At 51.3% G+C, this 21,744-nt stretch overlaps 1 protein-coding gene across 3 annotated transcripts; it reads left to right on the plus strand.

Annotated features, from left to right (window-relative positions):
- Window positions 1-1,588: 1,588 nt before the first annotated feature.
- On the plus strand, window positions 1,589-21,526 carry LOC134144555 (protein PML-like). Of its 3 annotated transcripts, XM_062583581.1 has the most exons (9): window positions 1,589-1,718; window positions 2,867-3,345; window positions 4,498-5,081; window positions 9,132-9,169; window positions 11,037-11,283; window positions 11,742-11,800; window positions 13,205-13,343; window positions 14,039-14,791; window positions 21,459-21,526. In XM_062583581.1, exons 1-9 carry the CDS (start codon window positions 1,668-1,670, stop codon window positions 21,467-21,469), a joined length of 2,361 nt encoding a protein of 786 aa, XP_062439565.1. In that variant the 5' UTR covers window positions 1,589-1,667; the 3' UTR covers window positions 21,470-21,526. The 3 variants fall into 3 exon arrangements, with proteins under 3 accessions (XP_062439565.1, XP_062439564.1, XP_062439566.1); XM_062583580.1 differs by lacking the exon at window positions 21,459-21,526 and having other exon boundaries at window positions 14,039-16,057; XM_062583582.1 differs by lacking the exons at window positions 11,037-11,283; window positions 11,742-11,800; window positions 21,459-21,526 and having other exon boundaries at window positions 14,039-16,057.
- Window positions 21,527-21,744: the final 218 nt, after the last annotated feature.

Below are 21,744 nucleotides of genomic sequence, written 5' to 3' on the forward strand. Positions count from 1 at the left end.
GCTCTGCCATTTGGTCGCTATAAACACCCGAGGTCCTGCCATGTGCTGGAAGAGTTGTCTGGGTGCAGCACAGACTCTTCTGGAGATCTCTAGTGATTTCTGCGTTCCTCGTTGAAATGGAGGAGTCGTGCTGCTACGAAGCATGGGGCAGAGGGACTGGCAGTCTGAGCAGCTGCTCTGGGGATGGGGGTGCCAATCCCTCCTGCAACACCGCCAGGTTCAGGCAAGGGTGTTTGGTTTCTGTGCAACACTCAGTACCAGAAATGTTAAAGTATTTCTGAGGTCATGGCAGTGCTAAGCTGTCCCAGGATGTTTTTAAAGACCTGCCAATACAGCTGACCCACCTGTGCCAGGCTGCTGCTTCCAGAGAGCCCATCCATCACACTGGACGTGCAAGTAGACATGCTGCGAGGTGCTGTCCCAGGCATGTGCAGAGCAACAGGAGCAAAAACAGAGCTATAGGAATGAAGGTGGGTGCAAGGGGCAGGGCTGGGCTTGTTTGCTCAGAGCTTGTGAGTGACAAAAGAAGCTGGGTGGGTCCTATTGCCTTATAGGTAGCCAGGATCCTCTGGGCTGCAGCAGGGCAAAAGAGGCAGCATTTGGCCCTGAAAACAAGAAGTGAAATGTCTCATGGCTGCATTCAGGCCAAATCACCTGCTAAATCTCTTCTTCAAGGCCTCAGCGACATCCTACCAGGAGCAAGTTGTCTGGCAAGAAAATTGCACAGGCTGGTTCTCCCCGATGTGCAAAGCAAGACTGTGCCAAGAGATTGCTCTGTCCGCTCCTTCCTTCACCCCCTTTCCCTCTAAGACTTAAGCCAGCCCGGACAGCTGGGCTAGACCCTGGGAATTTGTGCAGAGCTAACCCCATCCCCAGGGACAGTCAGCCTGTGCAGAACGGTGCTGCCTGCAGAGGTGGCAGTGCCACCTCCATCATGCCCTGTCTCTCCCTGGGCTGGATAGTCTGGGCAAAGCCTCAAGGGCAGTCCTACTTTCATGGTGGTCCCCTTGCAGCTGCAGGCAGGTCCAGGCTGAGATGTAATTCCCCCGGGGCTGATGCAATGCTGGAAGGGTGCACAGAGCACAGAAGATCCAGGGGTCAAAGCCAGTCACCCAGGAGAAATGGGGCAGGAAAATGCTTTCTGGAGGGGTGGGCAGTCACAGCTGCACCCAGGGCAGAGCTCTCCTCTGGGATGTGCTGCTGGGAAGCAGCAGAGCCCTCGTTAGCACTGCCGTGTCCCTGCCCATATCAGCTTTTGCCCTTCAGCCAGCCGAAACTGGGGCAGGGAAGTGGGGCCCTGCATTACAGCCCTGCATTTTCTCCGTGATTTGGCTCTTTGAGAAATGCCGGTGTGTTTGTGCTAACACCTAGCTCCAGTCACACCCAAGCTGAGCCTTTTCGCCTCACTGAAAGAGAGAGGGGAAAAGAAACAGAAACCTCTTTTTGTCTCGGGAGGGCTGAGCTGACTGGAAGCCTAGTTATAGTCCACAGAGCGGATGCTGTGTCAGGGGTAGGAGCGATCACAAGAGGGCTCTGCGCAGCTGGCAGCCCGACCTCGAAGGTGGAGTTACTTCCAGGGCAGAAGAAAACGAAACTGTGAAGCAGAAGAAGCTGAAGGGACGGTTGGTCAGCAAGCAGAGGCCCACCAGCGCTGCCCGCGGCTGACGATGGCTGCAAAAGCCCCCCCAAGCCAGCAGAGCTCAGAGGCTGAGACCCAGGTAAGCTCCTGGCCAGAATCAGGCACTGTCCAAGGTGATGGGATTTTGTGGGGGCAGAAGGAAGGTGGGTAACAAGCGGTGGGGCTTCTGCAGTCTGCAGAGGGTCTGGGGACAGGGCAGGGTGTCAGCGTTGGCCAGAGGGCTGAAGGAGGAGCGTGGAGAGGGGAAAGGATGAAAGTAAGATATGAGGTCTCTGGGGAAAGAAGTGACTATGGGCCTGAGCCCCAGCATGGCTCTTGCTGTACAGGCAATGCTACCTCCTCCCCCGACCCCACCCCAGCATCTGCTGGGAGGTGGAGGAGGCATGTGGGGCACTAGGAAGTCTCCATCCTGGTAGAAAAACTGCATGATTGTCAGTCATTTTTTTTGCCTGTGCCCCCAAGTGTCTCTTCCTGACCGACGTGATGGGGATAAGAGCTTCGGTGCCTGCAGGGCAGCCTGGCACCAGTGCCCGCCTGCACTCTCCCTTTGGCCCAGTGGGCGTGAAGCACCCAACCTGTCCACGGCAGGGAGGAAGGGCTGGTCTCAGCTCCGCAGATGAGTCCTGCAGGGAGGCGGTACAGGCTGGGAGGGTACGTGAAGCACAGAGGTCCTGCAGAGACAGCGAGAGCGAAGAATCCAGAGGGACAGGCCTAGCGAGACAGTGAGTAGGGGAGGCAGATGGCAGGAGGGATGTGCCTGGTCTTGGGCCTGAGAGGCTATTTGAACTTGGATGGTTCCTCCACAGCTGGTCATCCTCCATGCTCTGCTCTTCCCCTCCTGCAGCTCTGGGGGCAGGAACTGGTGCCACTGCCCTGCTGCAGCCCGGTCTTCCCCTGCGCCCAGGGCCAGGGTTGAGGTCTGCCTTCTGTGAGGCTGCCAGGTTGGGATCAGTCTCCTCTTTGCTAGAGAAGAGGAAGCACTTAGCAGGGCCCCTGTCGAGCCAAGCCCCCTGTGGTGCATGGGCCAGCTCTGGACTGCTTATGGAGCCTGTGCATCCCTAGTTGGAAATAGTTGCTCACTGATTGCTCAGCAGGGTCTGAACAGAGCTTGCAGGTCACCTCCCTCCACAGTATGTGTTTCAAGAGCTCTTAAAAGTACTTTTCCTTCCCCAGCATTCACAGTCTGTGGCTCTTTCTCCTTCCCTCTTTCTTTTCTTGCTCCCCAAGCTGCTGGAAAATGAGTTCCAGTTCGTTCTCTGTGAGGTCTGCCAGAAGGAATCACCCAACCTCAAGCTCCTCACCTGTCTCCACACCTTGTGCCTCGGCTGTCTCAGTGAAAACAAGCCCTTTGGTCAGTGCCCCGTGTGCCAGACCACCATCCCGCAGGCCAGCAGCATCTCTGACATGGACAATCTGCTGTTTGCCAGCTTGCAGGCCAGGCTGAGCATTTACAGGAAGATCGTTGACAGAGTTGACTTGTTTTGTGACAATTGCAAGAAGGAGGGCGAGTTCTGGTGCTCTGAGTGCGAGGAGTTCCTGTGCAAGACATGTTTTGAGGCCCACCAGAGATATCTGAAGAGGGATAGCCACGAAGCCAGGAGAGTGACGGATGTCAGGGCAGGGTCGGCTAGGGACTTTCTTGAGCACACAAGGAAGACTAGTAACTTATCCTGCTCCAACACAACTCACAAGAGCCAGACACTAAGGTAAACTTCCTCGCTGGGGGTGGTTTCTTTTTGTGATGCAGCCAAAGGCAGGGGAATATTTGCAATATATATGGGGGGAAATGCAAAAGACAGAAAAAAATGCCTTTGGGCTAGCTCCATGATAGGTGTGAGCAGGGTGTCTCTGTCCCTCTGCTTCTCTGATTGTCACCAGCTGGGTCACCATGTAATGGAGAAGATGGATGGGAAGTAAAGACTTGTGGGTTCTAGAGCAGGAAAGGAGGATTGGAGATAGCTAGGAACAGACCAGAGTCTAGGTGTGATGCAGTCAGATTCAGGTGCTCTCGAGGGAAAGTCCAAAGGAGAGTAGGAAGAGGCTGGAGCAGGCCATGGAGGCCAGCACTGACTACTAGCCATGATAGACCAGCTGCAATCTCTGCCTCAGAATGTTCCTAGACCACTAGTTGCCAAGACTAACAGGGTATCTACTGGGGATGGATGAAAATCTCCCTTCCCTGTTTCTTATATTCTTGCCCTAAGCATCTTGTGGAGATAAGATACTCTTTGGTCTTATATTCCTATGCACTCAATAAATATCCTTGGAAGTGTACAGAATTCACTTATTTACTGCCCCTGCAGTGCATGGATGAACATCTACAACAATAGTTTTGCAGGCAGAGGAGGTGGGTATTGGTTTCTAGGAAGGAGAACCAAATTGGTTTCTAAGCTAGGACTTAAGCAATACTCTCATTTAAAAACAGAACGGGATATAAGTCATTGCACAGGTCTAAAATAGAAATGGAAACAAATTCCTCCTTAGGAAACCAAATCAGATGGGGAAGGTTATGCCTGGTCTCTGCCTAAAACAAGGCTTTACCATCCAGCCCTCCTCTAAGATTCTCATTTTCTGTTAAGGGTATTCCTGTGACTGCAGGAAAAGAAGGTACCTAACTAGTTATACCAGTCTACTGCACTGTAGTAAATGGTCAGGCAAGCCCTTTAGCCAGCCCAAAAGAGGAGTAGAAAACCTGTGGAAGTGGTTTAGCTGAAAATGTGCTTTTTTGCAGCTGGGAAAGGATAAGGGCAAATGTCTGGCCTATGGTGGTAATTTGCTCACATTCGATCATACCTAAATGAATGAGTTACAATAAGAGTATAAGAGCGCACATTTTAAATTACTGCTTGGCCTCACAGCATCTACTGCAAAAAGTGCTGCAAGCCTATCTGCTGTGTCTGTGCCCTGCTGGACAGCAAGCACGCGGGCCAGCACTGTGATATCAACACGGAGATCCAGCTGAGGCAGGAGGAGCTGCGCACCATGAGCCTGGAGCTGAAGCAGAGGAAAAGTGGCTTTGAAGATGCCTACAAGGTTCTGCAGAATGAGGCGGCCCGCCTAGAGCAGGTGAGCAGTGAGACTCGGGAGCAGATCCAGCAGCGCGTGGAGCAGCTGGTGCGGCTGATCCGGCAGGAGGAAGAGGAGCTGCTGGGGCTGGTGGAGACGCGGCGGGAGCAGGGCCACCGGGAGCTGGTGGGGGAGCTGCAGCGCGTGGAGGGCGTGCTGCGACGTATGGAGGCCGGCGAGCGGCTTGTGGAGAAGATGAGCCTCTACGCCACGGAGCAGGAGGTGATGGACATGCAGCCCTTCATCAAGGACTCCTTGGAGGATCTGCGGAGGCTGCAGCCCACGGTGGCCGGGGGCCGAGTGCAGGCTGCCGGGGATTTTGCCGAGTGCAGAAGCAGGCTCCAGGCACTGGTGGCACGAGTGACCGGGCAGACAGGTAAGGAGATCCTCAGCCAGAGGGGCTGGTGTGGGCTGAAAACAGAGGAGAAGGTTATAATCCCTGGTTTGGTCATATACTTCATGGGTTTCAAGTTTCCTTTCATGTGGCTACTTAGTGGACCTGTGACTCCTGCCTTGCTCAGGGGCCCAGATCCCCTTTCCTTCCCCCAAGGACTAGGATGTTGTTGCTGCTTTCATTATTTCTAAAGTGCTGGTTATGTCTTGCTCTTATGGAAGATGTCAGACCCCAAATACATTTGTAGTAAGAGAGAACATGGTAAATTACTCAGACTTGAACTTTGTGGTGGGTTAAAAAATGAGGGAGAGGAATGATATCTGAGATGTGGAGTGCACAGAGAAGGAGTATTGGCTCACTGAGAAATTGGCATTTGGAAGGAGAAAATTCCACATCATCTCTGAGAAATGTTCAGTCTAGTGATACGTGCAAGTCCCTTAGAGGTCACAACTATCCTCCAACCTTTAGTGGCTTACGAACCACTAACCACTCAGATCTCCATTAGACATTCACAAGAGCTGGCTGAGTACTTTAAAAAAGATTTACATTTGCTAAACTTGGGCTGTCCACAATGCTGGAGCATCTGGGACAATTCCCATTTTGATTTGTTGTTACTGCCTTGAGATCACATATCCAACTGGGAAGGTGAAACACTTCCAGGAAGCAATCCCCAGCAGGGGTTGGTGAGTGGTCTGTGAGTGATTTGGTGTTTGGCCAAGTGTTTGCACAGCTCTTCAGCAGCAGTGCTGTGGAAGAGATGCTGGTGGTATGGGAGTGGTGAAGGCCTTTGTGTCCTTGATATGTGAAGAGAATCTGGTTACTTGTATGTTGGAAGAGCAGGGGACAGTAGAGGGGCTGGCTTGGGAAGCCTGTGGTAGCATCCTTCCAGCAAATGGGGAAAAAAAGAAACCAGGGGAAGGGACTTTGAGAGGTCTTCTGCTCCAAAGTCCTGCTGCTGTTGGGCTGATTCAGTTCAGACCTGACTGCTACCAGAGTCCTCCTTGGCCTGCTATGGGCTTCCACCACCGAGCACCCTGGGGCAAATTTGTGGATCACAGACAGTCCCAGAGAAGACCAGGGGTGATCTCTGGACAGAGCTTTGGGTTTACTGGGGACAAGCTGCAACTCTCCCCACTCTTCATGTCTCTGCCACTTGGTGAGCATTGTCCCTCCATCCTCTCCCTTGACCCCACTGAGATTGCCTAGAACAACTGCCCTCTAAGTCCTGATTCTTCCCTTCCCTTCCTGTTCCCTTCCCTTCTCGTCCTCTCCCTGTGACAGGTTCCTCTACTCCCCAACATGACTCCCCGTACGAAGATGAGAGCACCCCAATACTCAACCCTGAGCTTCAGTCTCCTCGGAAGCAGGCCCAGCTGCGCAGATGTGTCACTGCAGGGCTCCCTACCCATGACCATGAGCAGCCCTGGGCACCCATATCAGATCCCTCCAGCAGCAGAGGACATGTGTATCCAGGACAAGGAGGGGTTGCATCCCCAACCCAACCCATCTCTCCAGACCTTGCTAGGCAGAGGAATGAGGAAACAGAGGATGATTCTGGGTCACCTGTCTGTGCCCATGGGGAAACTGTGCCTATTGCCAGGAACACCCAAGACTCTTTGGTCTCCCTTCAGGAAGATTTTGGTGCCTGGGCCAGGTCAAATGTCCAGCAGGCAGATGAGCTCCTGAAGGCAAGCAATCATCTGCTGAAAGCTCAGCAAAGGGCCAACAGGCACCTATTATCCATGGCACGTGGGGTCAGGGCCATGTCCTGCTCCCTGGACACTATTGCCTCTGCCATGGGGCCCTTGCTGCAGAGCTTGCTGCAATCCAAGCAGCAGCCTGCCCCAGCCATGCCCAGCCTGGAGGAGTCCATGACAGCAGACATGGACTGGCCATCGCTGCACTCCAGTGTACTGGAATTATTCCTTCCTAGCACCTCACAGCCCAGTGAGCCACTGTTCCCAACAGCTCCCATGGCCTCTTCCCCTAGGATACACCCTCCTTCCTGCCCTCCCAATGCTTCTGACCCCCCTGCCAGCCCAGTGCACTCTGTGCACCTCAGCACAGCTTCAACTGAGACCTTGGAGGGCAAATGCCCCCAGCCAAGGCGTTCCACTAAAGGCAAACGTAGTTCTGAGTCCTCTTCCAGGCTTTGGAAAAGGAAGAAGTGAAGCTCCCTTTGCTGCTGTTCCAGGGTGTCCAGATGACCAGAGGTGGTTGCTCATGGACCTGTATTACATATCTTGAATGAGGGAGGCTGGTCTTGGGAGGCCAAACACAGAGTTCAACTCTCAGCTGCCCTGTTACTGATGTCCATAATGGCCTTAGGCACGTCCCTTCGCTTCTCTGCTCTTTGAACCGCTGTTCTCCCCAACTTACTCTGCTGACCTGAAAGGAGGCTCCATCCACCCCATTTCTGTAGGAGAGGGCTCTGATGGGAAGCAGTATGATCCAGAAGAGAGGTATGATTGGAGAGCATAGTGGGAGGATCATGTCTGTGACCCTGGGAGAGAGATGGGAGTGAGTGTCCTGCACTGTGAGGAACCTGCCTCTAAGTCCGCAGTGCTCTGCAAGGACAGCCAGACACAGACTAGGCCCCCTCATCCCTGCACGGTTTGCAATGGTCTGCAGCTGTTTTGAAAATCTATTAAAGGTCCCAGTAGGGACCAGCTCTCCACCTTACCTGTGCAAACCTTGCTATGCCAATAAAGCCCTTTTGGACTGAAGAGCGAATGTGTCTTTTGCTGGTGTCAGAGCCTAAAAAGGGTCCTTCTGAGGTGGGCTGTCCAAGGAATGTGGTTGGGGCGAGAACTTCCCAAAATATACTCCGCTCCCTATGAAGGGCTGAAACAGGAATGCAGCAACAGGGCCAAACTCTGAGCACTGCTTCTTGCCTGTAAACGTGGTGCAGTGGCAGGCAGCCCCAGAGCTAGCTGTGAGCGAACCTAGAGAGGACAGGGCTCCCTGGAGACATGAGCTTGATTTGGTAGTCTGGTACTGTCCCACCTAATGAGTCCTTGCCATTGAAGTATGATAACTAGCTCAGGAACAGCACGATGCTACTGATTTTGTTTCCCTTCTGAATGTTGTGTGCCCTGCCTGGTCAGCTTATGGGCCTGAGAAGGGCAAGAAGGTGGTTCTGTAAGCGGCAAACCCGTATGGGAGAGCTTTATGAAAGGAGCCTTTAGTACAAGGATGAGAGAAGGAACTAATAGCTCCCAGGGTCTGATCCTGGACCACTGCGCCACAAAATTCAGTGTGGCAAGCCCACGTGAGCAAACAGCCTCATTGTAGGAAGGTCATGAGGGAAGAGTGGGAGAAATTGAGAGAAGAGGACCTGAGCACTATAGAAATGTGGCGCTGGTGGCTCCAGAGGCATTTTGGGGGATCTGACACATTTCTCGTCAACGAGTCCTTGTCAAGGTAGTACTTACCTGGAAGCAGTGGATGCAGAGCTGCAAGGAGTAGCAGGTTAAGCAGCCAGCTCTCTGATGCGATCCGGTGAGCTGCACGCTGAAATATTCACATGGCCAAGTGCCATGCTGCATGGGCGCGCCCGCTTCCGCGGAGAGCAGACGATGAGTGCTAACGGGAAGTAAGCAGGCTGGCAGCTGGGTCCTAGTGCGAATGCTTGATTTTGGCCTCAGCAGCATCTGCAAGTGGGGCTTTGGGCTGCCTCCTGTGACCACACAGCCCTGCAGCTAGTGACGTGACGCAACCCTGGCACAGGAGCCACATTCACACAGTCTGTGGGTTGGCCGCCACTGCTCTGTGTGTGTGTGTGTGTGTGTGCACGCTGGCATGTTGGAAACCTGACTTCACCTTCTGCCTTTCTGTCTGATTTTGCTTGTGTCAGGTCATGCCATGTAAGGCTGTGCCTCAGTTTCCCAATATGTGAATGTCAACATCTTCTGTGGAGCTCTTTTATTTCAGCTCATTCAAAGCACTGTAGCAAGGCTGGCACTTGGGGCTCTCAGATGTCTCTAATGCTCCTCTCCCTCTTCTCAACAAATTGTATTTTTGTTCTTTCAGAAGCTACCTCTGCTCAAGCTACAGAAAATTCCTGCCAGGTGAGACTTGGTTTCTACATGTTTTACTCTAGAAATTTTGCATTGCAGTATTATCTGGCAAGAATTCAAGGCTACCTTCCAGCCCTTCCAAGCACAAGATCTTTTGCTTGATTGTAAGGGATGACTGGTTGCTGCTTTCTAGGTTCCTCCTCACATATTTTATTTTGAAAGGGCTTCAAATGAGATCTCAGACTCACTTGGCCAGCTACCGCACACCCCTCCCTTGACCTGGGCTGTCCCTAGGGGTAAAGCTGCAGACCAGCCCTTGTGCCCAAACTGCCATGGGAAACTTTGCCCCTTGAAGGTACCTTTCTGGCTAAGGTGCAGACAAACCAGAACGTGAGATACGCCACCACATGTATTTTAAAGATGTCATGGGCACATTAGCATGCAAATCATTTCCTCCCTTGGCTTTTCAGACTGCACCTTGCCCTGTGCTGAGTGAAAAGCAAGGGCTGTTATACATTCACAGCCAGGGCTGGTGGGAGAGAGACATTACAACTGGCTCTGATGTGACTGGTGTCTCCAAACACATCTTTGCACTCCAGAAAGGCAAAGACCCACCCCAAGTAGACGTGACCCAGGGGCTAAGATGTCTAAGGCAAGCTCTCTTCTCTTTTCCCATGGTGCATGAAGGATTTGTGTCCGGCATCACTCCTGCCTGCCTCTGCCTGGGACAAAACTTTCTTCTGAGCCACCACAGAAGGGTATGACTGCTCTCCTCCTGTATCTTCTGGAGGGGTCCAGGCATTAGTCAAACATACAACTGGTAATCCAAGTGGATCCAGGCACAGGCTGGAGGAATGACAAAATGACTATGCATTAGCCAGGCAGCCTGGGCCTGATGTCTCTGGACGGTGGGCTGGGGTCTACCAGGCTGCTCATGTGCAGAGCTTATGCAGCTTGTCCTCTGCATAAAGACTCCCCTTCAGGGAGCAAGACTGGACTGCAGAATGGGCCTAGTCCTCTTTGCAGGCAACACAGAGAGCGAACATCCCCACAGCAAGAGCATTTTTGTCTCTGGGAACCTTAAGGCTTAAATGATAAGATAAAGATGATTTTTTCTTCAAGCTCAGGCAGCAGAGATTCCTTAGTGACTTTGTGACAGAAAGTTCCTGGCCAGTGCAAGCAGGAAGGGTGCCCTGTCCAGGATGGCTGGAGTGATCACAGCCTTTGAGAGTCAGGGCCAGGAGAGGCTTCATGCCAGAAAGAAGCGGTGTTTGGTGACCCTTGAGACCATGTGGGTAAACCACACTTGCTTTGGGCAGAGTGCAAACTAGTGTGGGAAACTAGCTGAAGACTAACAAAATACTCGGAGGCACTGACAGCACAAAGTTATTCTAGGAAGAACAAACTTCCCTTTGCCTAGACAGCTCTCCTTCTCCAACCCATGCCTCTCATCTCCCCTCACTACCATTTCATGCCCTCCATCTCTCAAAATAGGTGCTTTTCCCCATCTCACCTCCTCCCCAAGCCCCTCTCTAGCCCAGGACTCCCCACACACATCACTAAATGCCAGTCTCGCACCCTGACATCCCCCACTCCTCTATCACACCTTTCTGTTCCCTGCCCTGTGTCCTTTATCTGTCCCCACGTGGGTCCTATCACAGTCTCAGACTGGTATATTGGGTATGATGGAGCAGTGCCCAGAGACTGAAGCTGTTTGCTCACCCAAGTAAGCTGCGCTCATGCAGCATGCTGTCTCCTTTGGGTTTGTTACCTGACTCCAGAGGGAGTTATAGTAGAGACCACTTCATCCAGGTCAGGAGATCCCAGCCCCCTCCCGCTGCTGCTGTAAGCACGCTCAAAGCTCACACCTAGGCAGACCGACAAGGCTGCTGTCACTGGCTCTGTTTTACATGGTTAGGTTCTTGCTGCATCCACCCCTGTGAAGAGGAAAAATGTTCAAAATGCAGATGTTTTGCCATCACCAGTGAAGGTGATAAAGGTTGAAAACAATGACATTGAATGGATGAATTCAAAAGTCCTACAGAGACAAAGCTCCTTGGACCAGCCTGGAACAAGCTATTCAGTGTCCACTGTGAGGCACACCACCAGGGAAGATGGCTTATTGGAAGACAGGCAAAATAGCAATGGTGGGCTGCATGATTCGGGTAAGCAGCATTTGTTCAGGATTTTCAGTGATTTCTTGCTCTTCATTTCTAAAGCAATGAAGCCATGGTAGATATCTGGGGGGAAAGCATCAAAGCAGGGCAGTGAGAAGTGTCCCCATAGATAAATTTCACAAGAGGATAGTTACGTCCCAGCATATCATCTTGAATGACAAGATATTCAACAGTGATTGCTAGGGAATTAGACTTCATTCAGAGAACTCATCCTGTGTATACTGTGTACCTGAGACTTGGAGGGGATCAGTCCTTTTCCAGGGGGGCACTGGCACAGGGGCCTACTTGCTTCCCATCCTCACTGATAGCCATCCAGAGCCACCTCTCAGCATGGCTAATGATGTAGATTGCAGGGGCCATCAGACTCTTGCACCCAGCACTCACTGCAAAGGCAGACAGACCCATGGGTGCATCTGAAATATGACGAGTCTTTCCTACCTTGGCAGATAACGATCTTTTCTGCTTGGACAGTTTTGAAGAGGACAGCAGCGATAATGAGTCATTGGTGAGTGCAGCTAGCCACCTTGTGGCTGACGGGGCAAAGGATGGTCAACAAGCTCAGTCTCCTCATGCAGAAAAGATAGGACTTCTGGTGTTAGGTCCTTCAGTGTTTAGTGTTTAAGCTCAGGCTTCACCATGAGGATGGGACCACCTGGTACTTCCAGATCTCCAGCAATCTCCCAGAGTTCCCCTCAGAGCCTGTAAAACAATTTCTGAAAGTCCTGAGTGGCGAAATACCTTTTGTAAATTCCCTCAGTTCCCTTTAACTTCTGGGAGAACTGGGCCTCCCAGTAGCCTGGGAATCTTGGTAGATACCATCCTGGTGAAGACAAGGTTGTGAGCAGACAAAATGAAAGCCAGCATAAGAAGGCAGTCCAAAATCTCACCTTGTCTTCAAGGCTGTGAATGGCTGGATTTTCTCTGTTACTTTTGAGCAGTTCCAACAATACTCTGTGCCACTGAAAGCTGTTCTACAGCTCTTCAGAAGATATTATGGAAATGAGCAGCTTCCTGGCCTGACTGCTGTTTGTCTTGGCTCACAGCCAGAGGAGAGATGCAGGCTTGCCCAAAGGTAGTCCCAGCTTTTCTTTCAGTTTTGAGCAGAAAGCCAATTAGGAATGATCCAAGTGGGCCATCCCAGTAGTGGTCTGCTTACTGTAGAGACCGTCTTTGGGATATGTGTATGACTTTGTTTTGCAGTGCTGGAGGGTGTAAGTCTTCGTGATCAGCTAGAAGGGCTTATTATAGCATAAGTCCTCTAACAGGTAATTCAAATAGATTCCTAGACTTTGGTAAGCTTCCACAAACAGCTATGGCTGGGTGTGTCTGCTAGCTCCATTTTTCTGTGTCAGAGACAGAATCAGTTAATAACACAGGCAAGGCTCGGGGAATGAGTGCGTAGCTTGTCTTACGTTTTCACGGACAATCTCTTCTCCCTTGCCTGGAACAGAGTGGCTTGGTCCGTGCTGCCTACTGCAAACAGTCGCTGGCCCGTGCTCTGTGCCGAGCCATGCTCAGGCATCATCTGAAGCAGTGCACGTACTGAAACCATGCCAGAACCGTGCTGACAAGAGCAGTCCCCAAAGCCAGCCTGGATTTTTCAGGTTGGCCTCTTTTGTATCCCTGTAGTGCTCCAACTGTATCCTGTTACCTCAATGGCTTCTCAGTGCACATATTGTTTTTGCTGCCAGGGCACAAGCTGAGCTGTTATTCGGAGATAGAGAAGGGCCAACAGAGTGGACTATCCTTCTTCTCTAACTCTTTTCATCTTCATGAGCCTTATCCAAGCCTGCACTTCAGCAGTTCTGTTCATGAAGTGTCCTGCTGGCCCTCCAGGACTCATGGGTTCCCAGAGCTGCTACTGTGACCCTTGTACACTTCGTCAAGAGTAAATTGTTTCTTCTTCCAGGACTCCAGTCTGCTAGATGAACCCAACAGCACGCTTGATGAGAGCACCAGTGAAGAATGCCTGGGCATTGCCCCCACCAACCTTGCCGCACTTGACTCAAGACAAGGATACCTGATGTTCTTTGATGTGAAGATTTTGAGTAAGATCCTAACTGTTCATGCTTCTCATTTGCAAAGAGCATCTTGTATTGCAGTAGGCTCAGATCCTCACATCTGGCAATGTCTCTTTTGGGAAGTCCAGGCACTTCCACCACAGCCTTGGCTTTGTAAGGGAGAGGCAATTCTCCTGAGGCCCCAAGAGTCCTTGCCTTAGATTTTCTAGATATCTGGAGGGCTGAGAGGAACACAATACCTATAGGGCCACGGGTAGATTTGTGTGAGATCGCTCAGCCAGTTGAGCAGCCCTTGGGCAAGCCTTGAGCTGTTGCATTTTGCATATAACAGTATGGACCCCCAAGTTCCTTTTCCCATGGGCCAATCTCTTTTAGTCAATGTGGATTTTACTTTTCAAACCTCTCCTTAGTCCACCCTCAGACAGCAGCAAGAGCTGTCATGTGCCTGGTGGGGGAAATAATCCCACTGCAGGAGGTGTTAAGGTGCATGAGAAGTGTACTACTAAAGGCTGCTAAGTGATGAAAGCTGAGGGCATGACTGAATGCAGGAGGGTGGAGGTAGAAGAAACAATAAATCCATCTCCTAACTGCTGTTGATGGTGAAAGCCTTTAGAGGCTGAGCAACTCAGTCAGTGTTTCATTTTCCTGCTGAGTAAGAGATTAATTCTGCCTTTTTTTCCTCTCTGTCTCATCCTCCTTCCCTTCTCCCTTATCTTTCCCAGAAAATGAGATCATTCAGGTGGCAGTGGTAGACAAAGAGAAAGTTTTCCCAGTCCTGATTCAGCCAGTGAAATGTCTGTCTGCCTTGATGGCCAAAAATAGCGTCTGCGAAGTTGGCCTGAAAAATCTGCTTTGCCACCTCAACACTGTTAACAGGCCCATCCTGGGTGGATTTGGGCTCTGGTCGCTTCCCTTCCCCACCCTCTTGAAAGCGCTGACATTTGTGGACAAAAAAGGGGAATTCAGCTCTGCAGTGTATGGTTTCCTAGACGTTTTGCCTCCGATTAAAGAGAAGATCCCTGGTAGGGATAATTACAAGCTGAAGACTTTGGCCAACACTTATCTCTGGCGACAGCTCAGTGATTGCAATGCCATGGAGACTGCAAGGGCTGTGAAGGATCTGTACGAGGTCCTAGATATTGACCTGGTGCGGGAATCCAGGCTGATCCTCAGCTGTGACAGCCTGAAGTGTTTCATCTCCCTTGAGCCATTGCTGACTGAGAAACTCCTCACCAAGCCATCAGCCCAGACACTGGCCCGTCACAACATTGGCCTCTCCGAGCTCTCAACCTGCTACAGGCATAACCCGAACAAAGGGCTCTGGAGAGTGTGCCGTCTCATCAATGCTCATCGACACAGCTCCGAAAAGAGAGTCCGAAACCTGAGCAAGATCAAGGTCTACTTCCAGCGCCAGCAGCAGTCAGCTGAATGCCAGACAACCCCTGCGGGCAGTGATTTTCTGGGAACCATAAAAAGTGAGAAAAAATGTTGAAAGATGTCTGTGCCTGTCCAGTACAAGAGTGCAAGACCCTGTCTCTCACTCCTGGAGAAAATTACCAGCTCATGTCACTAGCTTTGCATTCAAGATTTCCCTCTTACTCCTGCCTGTGGTGATGGATTTGGGTTTTGATACGTGATAGTTGCTTGCTGTCCTCTCTCATCTAAACACCTGTGTTAAAGGTGAAGGACTGAGGACACTCGATTGGCTGGGACATATCCTCTGGCTTTGCTCCAGTCTTGATACCCCGTAGCCTCCTTGTGCCTTAGTTTCCCCTCTGAATGAATCAAGCTAAATATAGGAAGAAATCTTTCCATGATTCCTAGGGAAGGACGCTGCTTCTTGCAGTTCGTCTTACCACAAAGCCTCTGCTGGATTGGGGCTTGGGGAGAGAAAAGGAAGAAGGAAGAGGGCAATGTGGCTGGAAGCGAAAGGGAAAAATAGCAGGTACTGAAATTAATTTAGAAGGATCAAGGGAGCAAACGATGTCTGTAGTTCCCTAGGTCAGGGAGAGAAGGAGGAATGTGGAAGAAGGGGTTAGCAGAGATATTGGCCCTTTTTTGACATGATCCACACCCTGCTCTGCTCCCCAGCTTGGTAAGGGGTGCCCCCATCTTGCACATCCTGCCCTCCCTTAGCCTCATTTGTCCAACTCAGGGATGTCCCTGCCTCTTGTAGGTACAACAGCGAGGAGAGAGGGCTGTCCCTCGTGCTCCGCATGTCAGAGCTGCTCTGTTGCCCCGAGCAGCTGAGCCTTCCTGTGAGCCAGTATTTGCAATGTCACTGTGGGAGGAACCAAACCCAGTCATACTCAGTGGACATCTTTTGGCCGACAGGATTCAGTGCCTGACTGGCACAGACTCACCTCTCTGCTCACGCACTCTGGTATTCGCCTTCTGCCCCGGAGCCAAGTCCCGAAGGAGGACAGTGTGAACACAGGCAAGAAGGGCTTGTGTCAGTCATTCCTTTGTGTGAGACACCAGATCCTGGAGAGTGGGGGGGACCAGGCTGAAGAAAGAGACCAAAATAAAAATAAAAATAATAATAAAAAAAAAACACATCTTTTGGTCCATATAGTCTGAGATATGAACCTCCTAAGCAAGTGTACAGTGATATTGTTTTCCTACCTCTTCCCTCGCTTTTCAAGTTCGAAGATAGACAGAGAATTGCTTGGTCAGTGAGTGAATCTCAGTGCTCTTTCTGTAGAGGATCCTGTCCTGCTTACAGATGCAGAAAAAATAAATCATTTACCTAATTTGATGTACATTGCTAATAATTTGCTTTTGCTCTCCATTCCTGTAATATCCACTGGGGCATGTAAAAAGGGCCAGGGCAGAGAGTCTGGTCCAGCTACTCCACATCCTGGACACTTGTAAAGGGAGATTAGTGGGGTATTGGGTGCTGGAGGAAAATGTGTTTACCCCCCACCCAGCCTCTCTGCTCACTCTCAGGGTGCTATCACAGCCTAACAGTCCCTTGTGCCCTCAGCACAGCACAGATGAGCACAGAGAAGCAGAAAAAAATCCATTTGGTTTCAGGGGAGTGAAGGGGGGGGGGGAGTGGGGAGGAATCTCTCTCTCTCCTTCCAGCCTTGTGGTAGTGAGAGACAGTCAGAATGAGCCTGCCCTTGCCTGCACTGCTGCAAGTTCAGACAGGGAACCTGGAGACGAGGAGCAGGCTCAGACTCCTGATCTGGGAACGGCCAGAGCAGGCCTGGCATGTCTGTTCTGCAAGGCAGGGCCATCCCTAGTCACCTCCCGGAGCCTACGAGGCTGCCAGCGTTTCCTGGAAAAGCTGTGTGAGGTCGCGCGTACGTGAGGCATCCGGATATCCTCCTGCATCTGGGTAAGCCTTGGCTTGAGGCCAAGGGAGAGAGAGAGCACCAAGAGCTCCTGCTTGCTTAGGCAGGAGCAGAGAGGGCCTGGCATGGTGCTCCCCATGGGAACAACGCACATTAGTTGCCTTTGCATGGTGTGTAGCTGTCCTGCCTGTTGGCAGATACCCAGTTTGGATCGCACTGAAATGATCTGATTCAGCCGTGGCAAACAGAGCCAGCTATTGCCATAAGCTCGTGGGTGTCTCGTCTCATCCTCATCAGGCTACACCCCACGCCTGACATGACGGGAAGGCAGGAGAGGCCACAGCTCGCAAGCGAGGGCAGGAGGGGGATTTGGGGGGAAGCCTCGCAGCAAGCAATGAACCCACCAACCTCTACCCAGCGGCAGGAGCAGAACACACGTTTTCTCTGTACTGTCCCTAAAGTCCCACACAAGGAGTGCTGTTTAAAGCCGTGGCCACCCCTGGGTGTTAATTAAACCCTACAAGCTGGTTTTTTTTTTTTTTTTTTCCTCCTCTTTGGTTTATAGCCCTCTCACCAGGCACGCTGCAGTTCTTTTCCCGGCTCCCACTCCTTCTCAGGAACGCAGAGGGGACAGGTCGATGCCTAATTGTCCTGTGCCACCCAAAAAGGGAGGGATTGCCCAGACACCTCAGAGACCGTTTTTATCTCTGGAAACATCTGGCCCGGCTGGTAGGGGTCCCTGGAGAGATGGTGCCTGGCAGCCTCTGATGCTCCTGCCACCCCTCCGACGTGACCAGGGGAGTGACTCCCAGAGTGAGGCACATGTCACTCTGCTTTTGTTTGCTCTGTGCGTTGTTTCTAGTAATAATCATTTCCAACACCAGTCGTCTCTGCCCTGGAAGCTGCTGACTCAGGTCTGTTCAGGAACGGTTAAACGGCTGCTTGGGCAGAAGCATTTTCCTCCCTTTCACTAAAAACACGTAGACTCGTCAGGCAGCGCATAACGAGTAGCCAATGCGGACGCCACCGTGTGGAGTCTCCTTTGCAAGAGCAGAAATGCAGTTTGGTGTCCCTGACAGCGTACAGCTCCTCTGCAGTCTGCCCGGTGGCCAAGCAGGTCCTGCTCGTGCCCTGGTGGTATCTGCATGGCTCCTCCACTGCCAGCAAGCCTAGGGTGACTTCAGACACCTTGCTACCATACTCTTCCTTCATAGTTTGATGTCAACATTGCTAAATAATCACATATGCATCTGAGCACGACTGGACGGAATCAGGTCCCAGGAGAGACATCCTGCGTTCAAGGGGAGCCAGTGCCAATCCACAGAGCATGGTAGTTAGCAGAAATGGCAGTTTGTTAGGTCTAGTTTGTTAGGGTTCACCTGATAGTTTGGGATCAGCACTCATCCTGGGAGAAGGCTGAAATTCTCCTGCTTTCCCATGAGTCCAGGAGTCCCGTTTTGGGGAGAGGGTATTTTTCAGCAGAGCACTTTTCCCCGGGAAAGCGCAGACTCTGCAATCACGAAGCGGAAGAGCGGTATCTCCAGTCTGTTCAGCCTTTTGGCAGAAGCAAGCCTGAGCACCTAGTTTCTTATTTCTCCCTTTCAGGTTCCGCAAGACAACCTGAACTCCTGCTATGTCAGTTCCTGGGCTGCACACCTATGATGTGAAAGTCCCAGGGGTCACGTTTACCGAAGCTACATGAGTTGCTGTTGGTTTCCTCCAATGGCACACAGATGCTGAAGGGAGATGTCCTATCCCTTCAGTTTCACCCTTTTCCCTTCTTTTCTGAGCACCACATTCTAGGTGCTTCCCTGGACTCCTTGTTTCTGTCCCTGGCCCCTGGATGGGAAACAGCCAAGAAAATGTTAGTACCAGGTTAGTGAGTTAAACTGGCTCAACATGCAGTCAGAAGGGCAGGACCATAGACCAGACTAGGCACGGCAGCAGCAAGATGGAAGAACTTCACTATCTGCTTATCACATACACATTTCCCTCACGCTCTTCCCCCCTTCTTTCTCCCACTTGAAAATGCAGAGCACAGTTTAAAAGCCAAGATCTTGATATCAAGAATGCTGTTTTTGTAGCATTGGTTTTATCTAAACATTAGCTCTAGTGTGATCAAGTGGTTGGACCAAACGATCTCCACATGTTCCTTCCTCACTGAACCATTCCATGATTCTCCAATAATTTCCTAGTCTGCTATAAAGGCTGAACATTACCTGGTATAAAGACGACCTGATCATCTCAGAGCCTCACAGCATACTCTTCCTTTGTGTCTTTGCTTGGTAGAGAAGAGCCAGTCATGAATTCCTCACGCCCAAGAAATATCCAATTGCCCTTGACATGAGCAGCTCCATGAGGATCACTGTAGTCTTGGGGGAGCTGGGATAGGGATGAATTTTGGTACCTGGATACAGAGCTTGTTTTGAGAAAACAGCACCCCCCTCCTCCCCATGTCTCCTCCAGCTACAAGGCACAGAAAAGTCAACACTTCACCTTCACTGAGCAAGGGACTAAGGCCAGCTAAGGACAGAGGAGAGGGATTCGAGCCCTGGCCAACCCTCTCCTCAGCCCTCCTTTCTGCCCACCCCTGTCAGGACTCCCTAGCCTCCCATCAAAGAGACTGCTCTTCACAACAGGCTCAAAAGCTGCAGGGACTTGGAGATGCAAGTCACCACCTTTCCTCTTGGAACAGCGGTTTCCATGTGTGCAAACTGGCAGTGATGGCAGTAAAGACCCTTTGTAGAGTAGTTTGAGATCCGGTGGGGAAAGTGTTACATCAGAGCAGAAGCCATCTCCTGCCCGGGCCAAGTCTGTCTTTGTTTCGGTTTAAACTGGGAGGATATAAATGGCATTGAGGCAGGCACGTGTTGTTTGCAGGGTGGCCATTAGTCTGGAGCAATCGCTACTGGGGAGGGAAGAAAGGGCTGAGCACAGCAGGGCTTCAGCCTATATTTTGCCTCAGTCAACACTATTGATATACCTAATATCAATATTAATTATTAATGAGGTTAATCACCTCATTAGAACCCCATCATGATCAATTTCTGAGCTCCTAGCAAGGAGCAAGCTCTCAGCTGCTGTGAATTCCTTTGCTGATATGTGTGATGGGCATCACCTGGAGTAGGAGTGGCTGCAGGGAGGTGCTGGCTACAAAAGGTCCCTGGGCAGTGATTTCTCTTTGTGCTGGACTCTGGCAGGCAGGATGAGGCCTAGAAACAGCCTTGGGTTTGCTGTCTTTTGCTGGGTTCTTGGTGGGGTGATTTCTTACAACCCCTGGGGTTTCTTCAGAGGAGAGTCAGATGTGCAGCAGTATGGTGGGGATCTTTCCTTTGGGCAGTCCCGTGCCTTCTCCCAGCCCTCCCCCTGGGCTTGGGTTGATGTCTCCCAGCTCCAGGCTGCGTCCCCGCTGCACCCTGTGGCTGTGCAGTGCCAGGAGGCTCAGATGGTGGTTGTGGTGCACAGGGATCTCTTTGGCACGGGACGCCTGGTGAGGGCTGTGGACCTGACCTTGGGTCCAACTGCCTGCCAGCCTGTGGCCGTGAGCGCTGCAGAGAACACTGTGACCTTCACGGCTGGGCTCCATGAGTGCGGCAGCATCCTCAAGGTAAGGCTACATCCTCCAGGGCTGGAGCCTTGAGGTGGGGAGCTGGGTCTTGGCCTGAGCCTCAGTGCTTCAGGCTGTTGCATCTCTTGCTCTTATGCAGCAATGCAGAAGCTGTCAGAGGGATGAGATCTGAATACTACCTTCCCTCCACTAGGGCTGTGGGATCCCAGTTCAGGCTAGCTCAACCGTGGTCACTTGATCTCATCTCACTGACCTTCCTCAGTTTAGCAACACTGAAGCTGCTCCTAGAAGTTCATTGGGTGCCAGCCTCGTAAATGCTGATCAATATACGGCTAGGGACAGGCTTGACTCTTCTTAAGCTGTTGTATGCTAGTGGTGCTACTCAAATGCTCTGTTGCTTGCTGATGAATTTGCAGTGATATAAAAATATACAGATATACAGTGATATAAAGTTGCTTTAGCAGACTATTGTGATGTAGTTGGACATTTTTTGATCAGGGAGATGTTCAAACCCTTTCTTAGCAGCTGAAGGATCTCAATCTGTTTCCAAGTAATGGAAGTTATACTATCTGATCTAGGGTTCAGCTCTGGTGTGTGAGCAGGGAAGGGTGAGGAAAAGGCATAAAAACCAGGTTTCTGTTTGAGTACAGTGGTGGCCAAATTTTCTAGAACACCTTTGCTGTCATTTCTTCCTCCAGATTTGAGCACAGATAAGCTAGTCCTGGGAGTGCCTCTGCAGCAAGGCAGCAGCTGATCCTGAGTTTAGGAGGCATTTGCATGCTGCTGCTAGATCATAGTGTGAAGCTAGACTGAGGAAAGCTAAATCCAAAGTGTCCATCTTTCCCTGGCAGAGGCTTAGGATGGTTAAGGTATATGGCTGGTACTGAGCAGGTCCCAGCAGAGAGGTGAGCAGCTGCAGATTCCATCAGTAAATCCTCCCTAAGCAGAAGTCGCTCGCTGCCTGTGACATCTCAAAGGACAGATTTCCCTGTCTGCTGTGCTAAGACAGGGAAACTGGAGGGGGGGGAAGATCAGTTTGAGCACCTCTGTATCCAGCTCTGTGTGCTGCTGTGTAGAGACAGTCCAGGGGCAGCATGGAGCAGCTCTCTAGTCTGGAATGTCCCTGTAACAGGATGGCTGGCACTTGCCCATGTCCAGGACCAGAAGAAATGCCTCAATACCAAAGCTCCAGGCCTGAATGTACGTGCTCCCTGTGTGTGGCCGAAGGAATAGGACTCCTAATTAATTGATAATGCAACTTGTATCTCTCCCCAGCTGACCCCTGATGCACTAGTCTACAGCACAAACTTAAATTACAACCCAGTCCCTGCTGGCAACCTAGTTATCATCCGCACCAGCCCTGCTGTGGTTCCTATTGAGTGCCACTATCCAAGGTGAGTCAATGAAGAGTGAGGCTGAGCTGTTCCTCCAGCTGACGTGCTACTGCAGAGCCTTTAACCAAGGTCATCTCTCTTCAGGAGGGAGAATGTGAGCAGCAATGCTGTCAGGCCCACGTGGGTGCCATTCCACTCCACCCTGTCCTCGGAGGAGAGACTGGCGT

The sequence above is a fragment of the Rhea pennata genome, chromosome 10, assembly GCF_028389875.1.
Source record: "Rhea pennata isolate bPtePen1 chromosome 10, bPtePen1.pri, whole genome shotgun sequence".
In the NCBI taxonomy this organism is placed as follows: domain Eukaryota; kingdom Metazoa; phylum Chordata; class Aves; order Rheiformes; family Rheidae; genus Rhea; species Rhea pennata.

Excerpts from the sequence above, each read along its gene's own strand:
- LOC134144555 (XM_062583580.1), top strand. The coding sequence starts at position 1,668 with ATGGCTGCAAAAGCCCCCCCAAGCCAGCAGAGCTCAGAGGCTGAGACC. Across the intron at positions 3,346-4,497 it reads CACAAGAGCCAGACACTAAG|CATCTACTGCAAAAAGTGCT; the intron begins GTAAACTTCCTC and ends TTGGCCTCACAG. Across the intron at positions 11,284-11,741 it reads TGGTGGGCTGCATGATTCGG|ATAACGATCTTTTCTGCTTG; the intron begins GTAAGCAGCATT and ends CTACCTTGGCAG.